This window comes from Lotus japonicus, chromosome 2, assembly GCF_012489685.1.
Source record: "Lotus japonicus ecotype B-129 chromosome 2, LjGifu_v1.2".
Lineage (NCBI taxonomy): Eukaryota > Viridiplantae > Streptophyta > Magnoliopsida > Fabales > Fabaceae > Lotus > Lotus japonicus.
Window position 1 is genome coordinate 63,249,651 of NC_080042.1, and position 19,992 is coordinate 63,269,642.

Here is a 19,992-nt window from a genome sequence, read left to right on the forward strand (position 1 = left end):
AAGTTGAACTACAACTCCCCTAACTTATAGCAAGAAGCTTCACATAGAAGCAAGCAAATTCTAAACGTGACACTTAGATATTACATGTTAATATATGCAGTACTTTATATCAAGATTTTATTTATTTTATTTTTAGGTAATGTAATAGGGACATGCCCAAGGAGCAGCAGGGACAATGCAGGACTTAAATTTTAGATGCAGGTGATATCTGAATTGGGAAAATTGGAGGTAAGATATCTAGTTTCAAGCTTCCACCTCAGGATAAACTGTCTACTGTCCTCCTTACAATCGACTGTGGATCTTCCTCCTTCTCCTTCAAGTTTTTACTGTCCTCATTCTTGTTCTCACCTAACCCACTAGCCGACAGTCCTTCAGCAAAATCAAGATCATAATTGCCAACTATGGAGTTCCCTTTCTGATAACACTTGCTCTGATCTTTCATGCTTCTTTTCCAGCGCATAAGCTTCGAATTTGCTGAAGCAGGACCAGACATTGGAGATTGGAGATATCAGTGAAAATACACAAATGGTTGAACAAAAGATGCAAATGGGATATGGGAAAGCAGGATGAATGAAAATCCTCACATAGGGGAGTATTTATAGAGAAATTGCATAAATTAACTGACATACCTACAGCTGATAGAGAGTTGTAGGTCATCATATGTTCTTGAATAAAAAATGTTCACTCCAAAAATCAAATTAAGTGAAAATAATCATGTGAACACAAATAAAGATGGATGAGAAGTACAAAAAAAATCAAAGAAAATCAGTAACATTCAAAGCGATTAAGACCGGTTACTGACCAAAGGATTGCTCATCCGCGATTTGCTCCTAGGGAATGCACTCATATGAGCAATGGAAGGAAGCAAACACGCGATTTGACGGGAGCAGATGAGCAACTGAACTGTAGACATGGATGAGCAAGCAATAGAAGGAGCCAGCGAACGAAGATGACGACCTTGGATAGGAAACGCGAGCTGTGATGGATGGGTGAGAATACACTCATATGACGTAGAAGAGGATGACCGGTGAGGGGAAAAAGGAAAAAAAAAAGCAGGAAATCAGTAAAAAGAAGCAAAAGATCAGATGAACGGTGAAGATGAAAAACAAATTCAAAAAAGTAATAAAAGAAGGACAGATGGCGCAACGTGATTGGAGGTCTTGTAGGAATAGTAAAAATCAAACTTGAGAATAAGAAGTAGTAGATATAATATGCAACCTTGGCAAATTGTTTTGGTACACATCTTGTTTAATTTTGACAAGGAGATAAAATAGCACATGTGGGGAGAGGTAGTGAATTTTTTTAATCAAGGGTATATTAGTCTTTCTCACTTAAACTCACAAGCCTTTGATGTTTTCCGTCCAGTATAGAGCGGAAAGTTTTTTCAGGCAGGGCCCACAAAAAATCTTCTTTCCTTCCCCTGTAGCAGTGCAACCGAACAATGGAAAGAAAAGTTTTGGAGCAGTTTTCCTTCCATCACGAATCTTTTCATTCCCTTTCCACTAAACCAAACACAGCATTTGTCTCCTCCTCCGCTTCCCTCGTTTTGCTTCCCTCTTCACCATCCACCATGATGCATTCTTAAATGCCGAATATAAATAAAAAAAATACATTCCGCAAAATTGTTTGCAATACGTAATAAGATTGAGGTATATTGGGAAAAATGGTGGTGGGAATTAGCGTGGGGATGGTGAGAATAGTTATTCCCTTTTCCTTTTATTATTCTTTTTATATTAGTTTGGAGTTATTTTACAAGTCATCACACAATCACAATCATATTAGTTGTACCGACATTTAACCCATTTTTTTATTGGTTAATGAAATCTACTTTTAAAAACAAAACAAAAATTAATAGTTGATTTCTTAATCAATTGTTGTGACGATTCACCTTATTTTCTTTTAAAATATTTTATAAAATATGTCAGACAATAACACATCTTTAAAAGTTGGTTTCGTTTTTTCTGAAAATGAAAACGATTGAAATGAGTTAGATGAAAAATAGTGGTAGTGGAGGTTGGCGATGGTGAGAGTGACGGTTGGTGGTGGTGTTGGCCGTAGGGGTGGTGGTGGTTGTAATGGAGGCTCAGGCAGCAATGACGGTAGTAGTGGCGGCGATGAAAATGAAAAGTGAAACTCAAAATAAACATGTTTAAAATTATTTTAAATCAAAAATATTTTCTGTTTTCATTTTATATTACGTGAGTATATTGCATTTTTTGGGTGTATTTCCTTATCCCCTTTCCCAAAACCCTGTGTGTGTTTCGCTACGATAAACCTCACCACCGTCACCGGTAGCAGTCGTAGGGAGGAGAAGGAGAAGGCGGAGAAGGGAGACACAAAACAACACCGATGTCAAGTTCAAAGCTGGCACTGTACGGCATCGGAACCGCACTGTTCCGAACCTCTCGAACCATAACTACCAACTCTCCATTTCTCTCCTTCAAACCCATCCTCCCATTCCCACCACTCCACTTCCACCGCCGCACTTGCTTCTCCGCCACCGCCACCACCACCACCGAAGAAATCACACCCTCCGCCGCCTCCTCCGACCAACTCCATCCCTGGCCCGAATGGGTCTCCTTCATCGACCGCTTGAACACCAAAGGTTACTTCACCAAACCCCGTCCTTCCGATGGCACTGTTTACGTCAACGTCAACCTCTTGAAGGACGCTTGTCTCAGCTTTGGACGTGACCGTTACGACATTTTCAAGTTCGTCATCATCCTCTTCCATTCTTTCATTCAATTTCTTCCCTAATTTTGCTGATTTAGAATGTGAAAACTGAGATTATTGTTGTGAAAAGCTATTATTCATTGTTAATTTGTGGTTTATTGAAGTTGATTATGTAAGAATACATGTTAAGCAATTGCGTTGATTTAACTTACACTGCTTGTTATGTTGTGTTATGTAGATTGCTGCCAGTGGAAGATATTCAAGCAATTGTGGAGGGAGGGTGCCCTAATCTTCTCCGTAAAGCTGTTAATTCAGCTAAAAGGCTGAGAGCTCACCTGAAATTAGAGGAAGCCGATGTATGTTTGTTGCTGTTGTTTTTCTGTTTTTGTTTGTTTTTTGAAGCATTTGTGTTTTCAAAATGGTTGTATGCAACTTGCAAGTAAGACTTAACCGGAGAAATGCTAGAAATGTTCTTTTTCCATTACAGTCTTTACCATTGAGAGGTCTCTTGCTGACTCTACTAATGGAGAGTGGACTCTGGTTATTTAGTGAAGTTACCTTGAAATTTTGGGCAGTTAGACGGCCCCGTTTGGAAGAGCTTATTTGAGCTTATCTGATAGTATAAGCGCCAGTGTTTGGGAGAGCTTCTACCATAAGCTGTTTTGAGCTTATTTTCATAAGCTTCTCAGGATAGCTTATGAAAAAGAGCTTATGCTTATATATAGCTTATTTTCAATTTATTTCAATAAATTTTTTAAAATAGCTTATGTATAAGCGCTTAATTAAGCTGTTTTCCTAAACGGGGTGTGCTGAAAATTAAGTCTTTAAAGAGTGTATTGCTAGCATTAATGAAGCGGGATGTTCGATGTTGTCATTAGTTCTACCTGTTTTAATTTTTTGTTGTTCGTCTTGGAGTTGGAGGAGCTGACAGTGCAAGTTTGCTTCTTTCCAGGTTTGTAGTGCTTGTAGTCTCCGAGGTTCTTGTGATAGAGCTTATGTGACTCTAAATGAATTTGAAGCTGATGCTCGAACTGTGGATATAGTACGAATACTATTGTTCTACGCGATAGATCCACTTGTTTTTAACGGAGGAGAGAAACAGCCAGGCCGAGAAGTTATTGACTCCTCTGTAAGAAAACTTCTGTCTCAGCTGATTGAGCTGAGCGAGACGTCCACTGCTCCTCCTCCTGCTCCTGCTCCTGTTCGTTCAAAGCGCACTGCACAGGAGGCTGTGGCAAAAGGGCAACTAAATTCAATGACTAATAAGGTGCATAAAGATGTTGAGATGAAGTCAGGTGACTGGATGTGTACAAAGTGAGTTATATTAGTTCATGCAGATAAATTCATAGCGTGTGTAGTATTTTTGTATTTTCATATAAAATTTAAAAGACGTTAATATGCAAAACTACAGTTTCTCCATCTGTCTGGCTTTTTTTCTGCAGAAATTAACAGAGTGATCTATCACCTACCAATTGTAAACTTACGTAATAGCAACTAGATATTGTAGGTATAAAATTCTCTCTAATAAAGTGTGTAGTGAGAATTATTACTTTTTGTTCCTGTGTAATAATGTTTATTTTCCATGCGATAGTTTTTAGTAATATCATTCATTCAGAAGTATGTTTTTTTCTGGTGGATAAGTTGATTTGTTTTACATCCCTTTTGTAAAAAATATACTTACTCCTTCCTTATCATTAATAAAGATGATTTAGTTTTCCACAATTATTCTTGTTCAGCTGAAGTGTTCTCTGTCTTTATGACATCTAAAATTAAATATTCGCTATTGAATGATTCGCTTCTAAGAGTTGGTCCCCCCCCCCCCCCTCCCCCCCAATATTTGCTGCAGATGCAACTTTATGAACTTCAGTAGGAATATGCAGTGCCTAAATTGTAAAGACGATAGGCCTAAGAATAGTGACCTTTCTGGTGTTGAAATGAAGCAAGGCGATTGGATCTGTCCTGAGTAAGTCCTCTATTTGCTTACTCTCTTTTTATTTTCTTTGTTTTTTGTCAGCTTCCTTTAAATAACCTGAAGATGTCAGTTATAAACAATATATATGAAGGGCTTCTTGGATTTTCTATTGACCTTTGTCCTGCAAGCTTTCTCTGTTTTCAATATGCTATTCTGCTGTCAAAATGACTTGTATTTAAATGAGTCTTAAGATTTTTTTCCACTTTTCCTATATTTCCCTTATTCATGCTCTCATCAAATACTTGTGCCCAGTTATACCGATTTTGGTGTCATTTGGTATGCTGACTGCTGCTCTTTGGTTTTGCTGCAGATGTAATTTTTTAAATTTTTCCAGAAACAAACAGTGTCTAAAATGCAAAACAGAGGGGCCAGAGAGGGTCAATTTAGGCGTAGTTGAAATGAAAAAAGGAGATTGGACTTGCCCAAAGTAAGTCTCCTATTTCTACTAACAAGGAAATTCCCATTGACATATTTTCAGTTTTACTTCCTAGCAGATGAATTCATTTTATTACTTGCTATCTGTTTTTTTTCATGATTTTTTTGGCCTGAGTATTTGCATGCTGTTGGACAATTGCATTTGGCACTAGTGATTATCAATATTTAATAATAAGACTCCTCAAAGCTTCAGTTTTGGAAGTCCTCTTGTTCTAAAATAATCCATATGATATAATCGTATTGGGCAATCCACACAGTAATACATACGATCTCGTCTCATTTAAATACTCTACCACATTATTAACTTGATTATATATTTAAGTTCTATATATCCTCTATTTTTCCTGCAGTCTGATTTATTTCGTGTATTTTACGCCTATCTTATTGTTTTGGCAAGTTTTAGCCTTTGGAGCGAGGTTGGTGGCCATATTTATAATGGTCTTAGCTGATTAACTCGTGCACTAAAGAGTAAAGACACCCCCCCCTCCCACATCTTTACAACAATTTATGGGCACCATTATTACTGTATTAATATTATATTACTTATGGCACTGTAACAATTATTGCTCCTTTATAACTCTTTAATTTATCTCTGGCTAAAATTGTTAATCAGTTAATCACAGTTCTTAACAACAATATTTACATTTAGCTAAAAGGAGATAAGTTTGAATATGAGCAAGAACAAAAATTATATTCCATTATGATGATTAATATCTTAACATTGCACATTTGCACTGGATGACTAGAATCAATATGTGTGCATTGACTGCTAACTGTATATCACAGTTTCATGGATTTTCCTGTGTGTATAGGTGTGAGTTCAAGAACTATGCCAGTAATGTTAAGTGTTTGCGTTGCCCCGAGCCAAGACCCAAGAAAAATGCTGGCGATTGGAATTGTCCCAAGTAAGTGATCTTTACCTCCCCCATCATAAAAACTTTTTGTTTCTCATGTTACATAGCGTATATCTGATTTGTTCCATTAGGCAAGGGCTGTATAATCAAAATGTGGGCATTGGCTCTTATCATTCTCATTTTGTATTAATCATGAAATTTTCGATGTATATAGGTGTCAATTCATGAATTTTGCTAGTAATGTGAAGTGCAAACGTTGTCTGGAGCCAAACCAAAACCAAAATCCCAAGAAATATCCTGGGGATTGGAATTGTCCAAAGTGAGACCATTGTTTTTCTTTCTCCCCAACCCACCCTATCTTCACTGCCCACTATGTTTTTCAGTTTCATTTCATGAATGTGTTTCTTCCTGCAGATGTGATTTCTACAATTACACTAAAAATATGGCTTGCCTGAAGTGCAATACTAAGCGGCCCAAAGAACAACCAAGTGGTGAGTATGAGGAGAATATATGGAGAAGGTAAAACTGATTGGGGAAAAAAGCCTTTTTGGGGATGTCACGGTTGTGGCCTTGTCTGTTACAGAGTTTTGTCATAAATGCATTCTCTGTCCATTTTTATTTTCTTAATCTTTTCATAATGTGGAGAAAACAACTTCACCTCCGGAAATTGCTACTTAATCATTATAGTTATATTCTAAGTTATTTGATTGCATGTGGATTTGTTTTGTGCACAATTTGTTCTGTTAAGAATACATATCATATAAATGCACTCTTGAAAATTTAAATACTGAGGCTGAACCGTAAGCCAATGCTACAACAATACTTAGGGGGGAATAATGCAGTCAGAGTAACCACTTACTGATTGTCGAGAACTTTTTTCTTGATTGTTGAGAACTTTTTTACCTTTAGATGTATAAGAACTAGTTGATTAACCCGTGCAATGCACGGGTGACTTTTGTTATATCTAAAATTTGTTTAATACTATTTTTTTAAACTCTTTTCGATTTTCAATTGCATAAATATATAAATGTTTGTTAGATTTTTTGTATGTTAAAATGCTCTTATAATTTTGACCCGGGTGTGGTGGAGATCAAAAGTCTATTTAAAAGTGTGGCTCTTAAGGAATGAACTTTCGACCTATACGTTCAAACAACCACATTAATATTAAAATATATTTAAAGTTATCTTTTATTTAATATTTCCTAAAAAACTAAATGCCAATGTTAATAAAAAAGATCTTTAGGTTGAAAATTGTACAATTAACATTTAAAATCATGATAATAAGGGTTAGTTTGGTACAATACATTAATCTACTCTTATATATCAAAATGAATAAGATTATGTTGTATAAACTACTTGCCACAACTATCACCACCACTCCTGCCACCATCGTCGTTGCTGACAATGCCACCACCACCTCAACCACCACCAGCTCCACTTTCATAATCACCACCACTCACTGCCGCCACCTCCCAGGGTCGTGTAATGGGTTAGACAATAAAGGCAAGTGCCTTAGACCCAACAAAATTGTACCTATATAGTATATACTACTGAGACTTGAGAAAGGTTGTAGAACAATGGAAAAATGGGTTATCTTAGTAGCAACGTGCGAATTAGTTATTGCAATTTTAACAATTATTAGTAATAGTGTTTTATACTAATGAATTTCATTTTTTTAAATAATAAATTAAATATTTGTTCTTTTTACATTTTCAAAATTAAAAAATTAATTTGTGTTTACTCATAACCATTATTTTTTTTGACTTATATATCTATAGTAATATATATAAGTTTGTTATTCACTCATTGTTTCTTCTCTCCATTTTGATCAAAAAAAAATGTTGTAAAATCTCTCATTGTTTCATTCCTTGGGTTTTAGGTTCTATTAAAACTTTAGGTTCTTTTCCAAATATATATATTGCTATAAAATTTTATTGACAAAAAAACATGCGCATGATTTATTGTCAAAGTTGACTAATTTTGTATTACATGTGCATGATTTCATAAAAATAAATTATTATCTATATTCGAGATTTCAAAAAAATTATTTTAAAAAAATTATTATTTTTTGTTAATATTATGTTACATTTTTTGGAAAATCGTTGACAGGTTAAAATAATATCCTTTTCAAAAAATAATTCATTTTATTTTACAAAAATATTATTTTTCAATAATATTTTGTTACAAATATTTATTTAATTTCAAAAATATTTTAATAACTTCCTAAAAATAAAATATTGTGTTTAGTTAATGGGATTAAAAATTGAAAATAGATGTGATGTGCAAAAAAGAGACATATTTTGTTTTTTTAGGGAAATGGATTGATATGAGAATTCACGTGACATAGATATTCTAGAAGAAAATATTCTTTTAATATATAAGATAGATAGATTGATGGTTAGCGAATAATTTTGTTCGTATTTTAAAAATAAACTAAATCTAACCTAATAACATTATTGAAGTAAAATACTTTATTCACATTTTTTTCATCCCCAGTCAATTTTATGATGGCCCGAATGATAACACAAGTGGTAACCGTTTGAGACATATGAGTTGAGAGGAGGAGGTCCAGGGATCAATCATTGGAGGGTGTAATTTATCTTTCTGTTGTACAAAAAAAATCATAATTATATTAATTCATTTCTAATTACATAAGATCAATTTATGGTAAAATTTGAGAAGTGATTACCAAGTTTAAAATAAAAATATAATGCACTTTTATTAGTAATGATTTATCTTTCAAATTATACAAAATTTCTTTTTTTATTATTTTGGACTTCATAAGATCAATGGTAAATAATATATCCTTTTTACTGTAAAAAAAAGATCAATGGTAAAATTTAAGAAGTGATTACCCGAGTTTCGAAATAAATAACAAATTCTTTAAAAAAATTATATTTATTATTAAATGCACATTTATTAGTAAAAATTTATCTTTTAAATTATATTAAAATTTATTTGTTTCTTATTTCAAAAAAAAATTCAAAATTTCTTCTGTACTAACCAAACAGAAAAAATAGTATATTTCAATATACTACTTATTTTAGTAATATACTTTTTTTTCGAACTTTATTTTAGTAATATACTAAAAGAAATAATCAATATGAAATTTGAAATTCGATTTCTATCAAACTTTAAAGTATCACATTTATTACACTTTAAATGTTGTTTCATATACGTATGTGGATTTCTAATCCAAGGTACTTCCTGGGCTGCCTTTGATTTTCCTTGGATGTTTGTGTGTTTCCACCTCACTTCTGCTTGATGGATGCGTGAATTCTACTGCTGGGAAAGAATTTATGAATGTGGAAGGGCTATCTGTGTTGTGTTCAGCTGTGTAGTGTCTTCAGCTACCTGCAGCCCATGTATCTGTGTTGTGTTCAGCTTTCTGTTTCGTTTCTTTTGCTCTGTTTTTTATCAGTCCTTTGTATTGTGGGTGAAACCTCTTGTATATAGTGGGTTGGAGTACCTCTAGTACTCCATATAAATACATTTTGCTTTAAAAAATACTAAGAATCTCGGAAAATATTTTTTTGTTGAGTTAATATTTCTTTTCATTTTTTCAAAAATTCTAGAGTGGTTAAAAATATGTTTTTATTTATAGATTGCAAATTGTTCAAGGGAAAAATGAAATAAAATATATTATATCAATCTCTGAAAAATAAATATTTGATGACATATTTGAATATATAAAAAATTGGGTCAAAAAGTCAAAGAATACGTAATTAAAATCAAAAATAGATTTTTGTGTAAAAAAGTTGATATAATGTTTTTTTTTGTTTTGGAGAGAATTTGAATGATATGGGGGTGCCACGTGGCAGAACATTCAAGAAAAAAACTTTTTTTTTAGTATATTATTATATAATCTTTCAAATTATACTAAATTTATTTGTTTCTTATTTCAAAAAAAATCAAAACTTCTTCAATGCTAACAAAACAGAAAAAATTGTGTATTGAAATATACGACTTATTTTAATACTTTTTTTTTTATCAAATTATAAAACTTAGTACTTCGTAATCAATTCGATTGCATTTTTTTTATTTCACATATTCCAATAAGTGAATCTTGCTTAATCAATGCCATGAATTCTTTCTGGAGATCTTTGTTTGTGGTCGATTCTTGCTTTTAGTATTTAGAATGGATTAAATTATATTTTTTTTTATACCGGTAGGAAGATTTCATAAAAAAAATATTATTATTTTATTAATAAGAAAACATTATTGCACTAACTTCCATGAGCCTTCCATATTATCACTAATTTCGTGTTCTTGGTTCTTGAAATTTGTATCTCTTGGAGCTAGCACATGAAGTTTTCCAAACCTTAAAAGGTGAAGAAAAAAGGAAAATATTATTATCAAACCACTCCCTAAGGAAATTTTTACACAACAGCAACTTGAAATAATTTTTTGATTAAGCTCTTGTCTGGTGCATCACAAAATAACAATAGACTTGGAAAGTAAAATATCTTTCATCATCAACCCTATTTGCATGCATAAGAGAACAAAAAAGAAAAAAGGGAAGACATTCACATGCAGTAACTCAACACAAACAACAATGATGACATATGGAAGCAATGCATGAATAACTGGGGTAATTTTTATTTTTGATAATTTTTCTAATTCCTTTAGACCTGCATAAAACCTTTATATACAAATGAAAAGGTAAAAATAAAAAAGAGAGATGAAATCAAAATAGAACCAGCACTCACGGTTCTATACCTAATGCAAGGTCTTTCTCCATGTAGATCCACCACACCACGCAACAACTTCTCACAAAGGAACCCACACGTGAACAGTTGTTCCGTATAAACAAAACCAAATTAAAGATGCAAATTCTCTTAGGAGAAAAATTAGATGCAAATGATAGTTACCTGGAAGAAATTAAGCATGACTTCAAGAGGAAGAACGGGTTGTCAAAGAGCTTCTAAATTGCAACGGGAGAAAATATACGAAACAGGGGAAGCAAGCGTATGAGGTAAAAACGTGAATGAAAGCAATAAAATAGTTGCTCCCTATTTATTTTTGAAATAAATTGCTACCTTTAAAAAGGAATGTTCAATATTAAATATGCATTAAAAATATATATATCTACCCCATCCATTCGTAAATATTTTATTTTTTCTTAAAATATTTGCTTTTTTTAATGCAGATTTAATATTGAAAAACAAAATTTGTATATTTTTTATTGGGATGATATGGGGGTGACACGTGGCAAAACCTTCTAGAAAAAAACCTTCCTTTAGTATATTAATATAGATATAAATAAGAATGTATCTCATACATCAATTGACTAGATGGTATAACACATGAATTTTTTCAAAGAACACTAGTTTTAACTGATCATATTGATCTTATATCCGACATCAAACATCCACACTGCTGACAGTTTCAAGTTGCCTGTAAGTTCCTTGATCAGTTACTGTTTGACTTTACGGCGGTTTACATGTCGCAAAGATAGCGGGTCGCCTAAAAAATTCCGAGGTTCTCATATTTCCATAAGTTATTAACTAACGACATCAGTAATGGCTTAAGCCTTCAATAATTGTATCCACGACATACTTTTCACACGATGAAACAAATTGTTGGTAAGTCGTCGGTAATTTGGCATGCCCTAACACCAGAGATCACATTTGGATGCAGCGGAGGAGCGTGAATCCAGGAGCTAAAGGGAAAGCATGAGTCCCCCATCCTCCTCCACTCCATCGCATCTATCACTATCTTTTAGAACATGATCCAAACCCCCGCAACCATAGCATAAATTTGTCAGCCTCTCATACTGAAACCAAACCTTCACAGGCTCCTTACCTAGAATGTAGATCAACTTACCACGTCTGATCGGAACATCAACATCAACCCGATCCTGATGAACGACCCCCATCGATGATCATCCATGCTATCCCAGGCGCTAAAACCGCCCAAGATATACCCAATAAATCTAGCAACATACTCCCTACGAAGGGCCAAAGACAAATCATGAACCCTAACCTAGAAAGGGACCTTCTCTAAAGGAACCTCAAAAGGGAACTTGAGGATATATGATTTGAAGCATGATGAGAAATTTGTTAAAGGACCATAGACCCTGCTTCAGTACACAATCCCTATCTCTCGCCTCAAAAAATTGAAACGTAAAAAGTAGGGGTGTCAATGTGGGCATGGCCCGTGGGCTCAACCCGCAAGCCCGCAAAAGAGGGGCAGATTGAGCCACAAAAGAGGAGCCCGCAACAATGACAACCCGCCCCTCAAACATGGCGGGCCAACCCGCAGCGGGGCTGGCTAGCCTACTGTTTTTTCATTTAATATTTTTTTAGAAAAATTTGCAGTACAAAACATGCATGGATGGGTATTTAACTATTTATAACTATTTAACAATAAATGGTGTTGGTGTTGTACACGATTACATTATTTGAATATCCAATAATTTGGCTCCATTTCAAATCTAATTTGATAAATTAATATTTCCGGTTCAATTATTGTTATATTGACTTTTCAACGGATTAGTAAGATTTGGTATATAATTAACAGATAAACTTTGTAAAGAATTGTATTAATTAAATCTGTGAGTTGTTTAGTGAAAATGACGAGAGATTGATTTATTATGAGTTTTAGTATTTATGATACTTAATAATGGGCTAATATAAATATATTATAAGCTAAAATATATTTTTAAGGCAAAAATCACTTAAAGAAGTTGTTTTTTCTTTTTCTTTTGTGCAGACTAGCCCGCGAACCCGCAAGCCTGCCACGACACGGGTCATGCTAGACTTTTCCATCCTACATCTCATTCGGGCTAGCCCGTCCCTTCCCACTTTTAGGCAGGGCGGGCCAGGTTGCCCGCTTTGACACCCCTAGTAAAAACGTTTTCCCCCACATCCCTGATTTCCACACCACACTCCGCTTTCCAGATTTGTGCCATAATGGTCTTGAGAGCATTGACGTTGTAGCTGTGTTGGGTGAGCACCTTGCCAATAAGCTAAAAATCTGAGAACAGTTGAGAATCGAACTCACCATCATCAATCATCACTTGGAGTGGATTCACTACACCCCCCTCAAGCGTCACACTTTTTCTACGATCCATTCTAGATTTTTCCACGATTACATCAACGAGAAAGCAAACAGAAGGAAATGACAAAAGGAAACAGTAAATGTAGAAAGAAAATCTAGATCCCACGTAGGGGCCAAAACCTCTCACTACGTCATTTTGACATAAACCTTGTCAAAGCAAAGGAGGATAGAGAAAAAGAGTAGATCTTCTTATGCAAGAATTGTTTAACCTCTTGAGTTGTTTCAACATAATACAATGTTAATAAAAATTGGAGTAGCAATTAGAGAAAAATGAAATGATAAATTATTTGAAAAACATCAGAAAGAATACCTTCAACGAGGTGAGAAATAGGAAAAGAAAGTATAAAAAAAAACGACAAGAAAGAGAAAGTTGGCTACAAAAATAACAGGTAATAAGATAGACAAGGCAAATAATTCAATTGTAAGTAACCAAGACCATATAAGATAAAAAAGATACATGCATAGAGGGCAACATGTTGCCCAATGAAGCAACCCCTGCCCATAAAACAAATCACATCAGGAAAGTTGATATAGTATGCTCTAAACCTTGAATTTCAAAGGAAATGGGGGTGGGGGAAGCAAAGAACGAGGAAAGGAAAACATAAAGATTGTAATTCAATAAATACCTCAGAAAACCAGCTTATTTTGGGATCAATTGCTTGATATCATAACAATTAGTGTGACTCTTCCCGTCTTCAATAAAAATTGCAATTTCTGTGCCGTACATCCTGTTGAAATCGTCAAGGTCTAAAACTTGAAATGACTAATCTACTGAGATATTGAAGTCACAAAGTAGTTTTAAATTAGAAGATCAATATATTTGTCCATGTTCCTATTATTGACAACAAGCCTTTTCCAATGATGGCAAAGTTCAACCATTTTTTTCTATCCACATTCTACCTTAACCTTCCTAACAAATCTGAGTACTAATGCATCTAAATCCACATCATGATCTAATATTGCTTTGCTGCTCATGTACAGGTAAGGATCTGAATCATGTATATCATCAAATGAAATATATTCTTCTCTAGCCAATTCTAAGGAAAACACACGATTAGAAATGCCCACTTGAACCTCATATATCGGTGGTAAACTAACCATACGATCAGAGAAATTGAAGTATTCAAGGGGTAAAAAAGATGTTGCAGACAAATTTTTTATGATCATACTCAATGTTATAAAAATTAGGCTTAATAGCACTTTTGGTCCCCCACGTTTCAAAAATGTGCAATATTAATCCCCACGTTTGAAAATAGCATAATGATACCTCAACGTTTATCTCCGTTAGCAATTTTGGTCCCACCGTTAACATTTAAATTTTCCGTCAAAAATCTAATTAAAAATTAACCAAAAATTGGAAAATATTATGAAATTAATTAAAATCTTCCCCTTCATCATCTTTATCTTCTTCTTCACCTCCAACCTCCCCAGGCACTACCCAAACCATAAATCATGAATAAATTGATTTTTCCCAACACATAAATCATGAATAAAAGCATGAATTTTTTTCAACTCAAAACTTTTTCATTTCATCTCTGAGTTCACTTATCCAACGAACAAAATCAAAATCAAAATCATATTTCTTTATGTCAAAATTGAATAGAATAGACTTTATCAAGCCAAGGGAGCAGTGGATACATGAATAAACAACATTTAAAGATCACTAAGGAATTGAACCAATCCCAAGTTGCTATTGCAGTAACGAGAAGATAAAAATGGGAGCTTTTTGATGTTGTGGGTGATGGTCCTACGAATCAGAGAAGAGACCATTTGCTCACTAAACCAATCCCAAGTTCCCAACCATTTTTCTTCTTCAGCCATCCCCCAATCCCTTCAAACCCCCATCTTAAAAACCTCCACCACCGCCGAATCCCGTTTTCTCAACCCACAACCGTCGAATCCCTCGATCTCGTCCCTCAGCCTCTCCCAACTCAGATCTGGTCCCAGATCCGGGCATAAGTGCGGAAGAGATGAAGTGGTGGTGGCATCAAGAGTTCAGACCAGCCATGGAAGAATGAATCCAAGTGTTTGATCTGATTTTTCTCGGGCAAGGTGATATATTTCTGGAATAAAATGGAGAAGATGAAGATTTTTAGGAGAGGAATATATTTTTTTTTTCTGGGTTTTCTGGGCAAGGTGATGAAGATGATGAAGGAGATGAGGAGGGGATATTTTTCTGGGTTTTTAATTGTTGTTAATATTTTAATTAGTTAATTTTTGTTTAATTACATATTTGCCCTTTGAACCGTTAGTTTTTTGAACGGAAAACTGGTGGGGGACCAAAACTGCTAACAGAGATAAACGTTGTGGTACCATTATGCTATTTTCAAACGTGAGGGATTAATATTGCACATTTTTGAAACGTGGGGGACCAAAAGTGCTATTAAGCCTAAAAATTACAAGAATAAGTATAAATGTTCTTGGATGAATGAGAAGACATTGCACATTTCACCTACACATATGCACAAGAATAAGAACAAGATAGAAACAGTGTCACACACATACACCCATTAACAATACTGGAACTTGGATACCCTCTGCATAATTTTTTTTTCCAATTGGTTTTGATACTCATAACAAATTCATAAAACCAATATCATCATATTAATTGCATGCTTATAAAAAATCAGATTACATGATAAAATGACCATAATATCCATTTGAATGGTTTAGTCTTTTAACCAATGCATTCAAATTTAGAGATGATGCTTACCACAATTGGGATAAAATCTCCTACAGTTATTAGGGCATTCCACCAAAAGTTTATGGAGTGGATTGAATAATGCGTGACACACCAAACTAATCCATTCTCTCACCACACCCACACCTTGCCCTACTCATTCAAAAACTCGACAGAAATGCCATTTTGCAGCCTTGCGTTGATAATATTATTGAACGAATCAACTAGAAGTTCCTACCGGTCATTAAACGCCTTATGCTGATCATTATCGTCGTCCTTTATACCAGACAATAGCATCAATGCCAAATGACTCCTAGCTTCAAAAGTTATCACACTTTTAAACTGATAAGCCTAGTCATGATTATCGTTTTTCTTTGCAAACAAAATAATTAGCCTAGACAACATAGGTCATATATTCACCAAAATGTCCCTCCACATCTCTTTAGTACCCAATAGCTCAAAGAATTTACCAATATGTTGCATTGAAGAAAAATAAGGAGCAAATATATTCATTTTCATAATAAAATCCAACCTCTCCATGCCATCCAAGCATTAATCTGTTCTCGTTAATATGCTATAAAATCTATGACGACAACCGTCAATCTCCTGTGTAAGCTGATTCTTGTGAACAATTGTCTTACATGCTTACAAAGTCATGAATCTCTCGAGTAAATGCACTAAAAATTGATATTCATCCAAAAAATGTCATCCAACCACAAATTTAGGTAATTTCCACCAGTACCAAAACATGTTGCAAACTTATGACTAAAATGTAGTGAACAAAGTCTACAATCTCCTTAAGCATAAACTTCAAATTAGGATTCTCAAGAACGATACACTCCAAACTAACCATGAGAAAATCCAAGAATATCGTGTCTAAGTCAGAATACTCTTGTACCTAAGATCTAAAGATGTAGTCAACTCAACCATCACAACGAGGAAATAAATAATGTTGGCAACTATTCCTTGAACGATCCTTTCTATAACAAAAACATGTTGACAAGTCAAGACTAATGAGGTGCTGAACAAAGGCAATAATCTCCTTAAGAAAACTTTCGATTAGGATTCTTAGGCACTATACACTCCAAACTAACCCTGATAACATACAAGAAAGACATGTCCAAGTCAAAAGGGTTCGTACCCAAGTACTTAATAATCTAGACAACCTCACCATCATGACAAAGTAATGAACATCCAAATCTTTCTTCATCTTTTTTGATGACTAACTTAGGTGATTAATTAGTGGTATAACATGAACAAAAGGGGGAAAAGAAAGAAAAGAAAAATCCTAAAAATGCTCAAAGGGTTACACAGCAGGGACGACTGACTTAGGTGAGTACTCCAAGTTGCATAAACATAAGATGAACAAAAGGGGAAAACAAAGAACATGTTGGCAAACCATAATTAGTAAGGTGGGGAACAAAGTCAATAATCTTCTTAATCAGAAAATTCCAATTAGGATTCTCAGACACGATACACTCTAAATTAACCATGAGCGCATACAAGAAATAAATTCAAAATGGTTCCAATCCCTTTCAAGCTTCATTAGCATTTATCACCATCTCACAATGCAATAATGCCCAATCAATTAAAAAAATGAGGACAATATATATAAACAAAAAGATCCTAGCAATTTCTTTGGAATTTCTAATACACTTCACTTCTTGCTCTAGACCAATGTTTTCGTCCATACTCCAGATCAACGTTCCTTGAAACTTGAGATGAATCAATTAATTGATAAAACAATATTGAAGAAAGAAATTATTAGAACAGATGAAGTTCCATGTGGTGGGTGACTATCTCTAACTCTCTTAGAAATGGTCTTCAATCTAGAAACTCGAGAAGTCCGAGGTCCTCTTCATAAATCCACCACACGCGTCGGTGGTTGACCTTGTGCACCCTAACCGACATTTCGGTCGCTAACCAACGGTTCTCAATCCTCCCTTTGCAATTTTTAATGACTCTGATGGGCGTTCGAGTAAAATACCCATACGAAATTTCATCCGCAGCCTCTTTACAATCGTCAGAATCTTCTAGGGAAGGATCCAGGGATGGATTTGAACTATAAACCGCTGTCATGTTTGCTTTACAGGCTCTAAGAAAGAAAAGCCCGGACGGACCTTTTGTCCGTCCTTTAGCAAAACAAGTTAGAATGGATGGTGCTTTTGTCTGATCTCCTTACTTTCTTTTGTCTTGAAGCACATTCATTTGAATGTCATTGAAAAACAATTCAAAAAAACAACTCTCAATAAGCATATACATTCGACAATGTGCTGAAATTTCTCCAGCAAAGGTCGCATGAAAGCCTCTGATACATATTTTTCATCTGATCCAACAAAGAAGAGATCGACATCAGTCTTGTGCGCACTCCTTGTATAGTACAACAAAACCACATCCCCAGATTTGCAACGTCGTGCCAATGTTTTGATGGTGTTTTCTATATTTGCCTTAGTGGAATCCTTGCTTACTGATGCTAAGTTAAAATTAGAATTCAACTTAACAAGAGTAGTGATGTTATGCTCTGAAAAATGGAATTTAGTAACCAAGATATCATTTATCAGCTGAACATTAACCATGTTCGATAAGGTTAATGGTGGTCGGCAATCAGAACCTATCAACAAAACCCTTTTTGTAGGCTTTGATGGTCCCTGACCCATTCTTCTCTGTATGTATTCAGGTCAAAACGATCGCGTAACCAAGTACTAAATGATCTAGACAACCTCACCATCGTGATGAAGCAATGGACATCCGAATATTTCTTAGACATCCATTTTTGGAATAATAATATGTTGGCAAGCAATAACTAATAAGGTAGGGAACGATGTAAATAATCTCATTAAGCAGAAAATTCTAATTATGATTCTTAAACACAATACACTCAAAAATAACCATGAGCGCATACAAGAAATATGTATCCAACTCATAGTGTCGTGTCTTAAACACAAGACCGCTAAAGTAAATTATGTTTGAGCACAAAATCGTGACAATATATATTGCTAGATTAATGTATATGATTTTATTTATTCTTTAGTTTGTCTTCCAAATGACATTTTCTGTACCCATTTATAAAATCTAGCATCACCTAGTACATAGGTGAGAGAAGACGTTATCACAAAGAAGAAGCCCCTATTGAATATTAGATGCATCAAACTCTTACTCATTTTGCGAAAACTTCTCAAGAGTGACTTCAGGATACCATAGCCCATAAAAGATACCATGAACAGAGTATAAGGATGGGTCTCAGCGGCGATGATAAGGTCAAATCCGGTGAGGTAGTTGTTATTGCCACCACCCACATCTAGTTATACCACCCATAAAAAGGAGAAATGTCTAATATACCCTTCATGAGAAAACTTCTTCAAACCATCCACCACCCTTTATCCTCATATTCTCTCTCCTCTTTCTTCATCCTTCACCAACACCACCCAGACCCATACCCATCTCCATAACCATATCCAAACTCATCATCCAATTCCTTCTCCTTCTCTTTCAGTGCTTTTGTCGTTGTCCCTCGTTGTCCCTCGTTGTTGTCGTCACCTTTGTCGTCACCGTCGTGTACGTCGCCCATCTTTGTCCAAGGTACTGTCTTATTTTGAACAATTAGTTTTCTGCCCTTAATCAACTTAAAGTGCGTTAACTACACACATTAAAGTCGGGTTGCCTTCACACTTTAAAGTACGTTACCTATGCGCTTTAGAGTGCGTAGTTAATGCATTTTACAATGCGTTCTGTTGTAGAATTTATAAATTGTATGACCATTGTAGAAGCTCTTACCATGAGTCCAGTTATGTACAACCCATATTCCTAGGAGTATTATTCTTCATTACTTTTTAATTTATGCCTAGGGTTTCGTGCAAACGTAAGGATGTTTGTAAGAAGTGTATGTTAAACCTACAAGTGGAACAATGTAAAAGCCTTATATATATAAAGCTGTAATTACATCTCGAACTCTAAAGTTATGAATCGTATTGAAAGACTGATTACAATTCAGAATATTCAACAAGCGATCTCTCGCCGTAAAATACTAAATAAGCCTCGATTTCTAATCGGAGTAGGAACAAGACCTTGTGGTGTTCTGTTTTAGAATGTATGTTTGATTCCGAAACTTTTGACTGTAGTATCGATAAAGTTTAGCTTTAGAAACCCAATGAAGGCTTTTCTCGTCGATTGAAAATGTTCAGTAGATGAGAGGTTGTGTTCATCTTGAGTTCTTGGGTCTTGTAGGTGATTCTTGAAGCTTGGTCGAGGAGTTGTCTTGGATCTCTTGCTTGTAGCTTCCTAACTGCCACAATCCTTCTTCCATCTTCTTCATCATC

General features: G+C 34.7%; 1 protein-coding gene across 1 annotated transcript; it reads left to right on the forward strand.

The window, feature by feature from the left end:
- The first annotated feature begins 2,204 nt into the window (after window positions 1-2,204).
- On the forward strand, window positions 2,205-6,646 carry LOC130738793 (zinc finger protein VAR3, chloroplastic). The gene is made up of 8 exons (XM_057590946.1): window positions 2,205-2,711; window positions 2,912-3,029; window positions 3,626-3,987; window positions 4,520-4,636; window positions 4,956-5,072; window positions 5,893-5,985; window positions 6,149-6,253; window positions 6,349-6,646. Exons 1-8 carry the CDS (start codon window positions 2,350-2,352, stop codon window positions 6,455-6,457), a joined length of 1,383 nt encoding a protein of 460 aa, XP_057446929.1. The 5' UTR covers window positions 2,205-2,349; the 3' UTR covers window positions 6,458-6,646.
- Window positions 6,647-19,992: the final 13,346 nt, after the last annotated feature.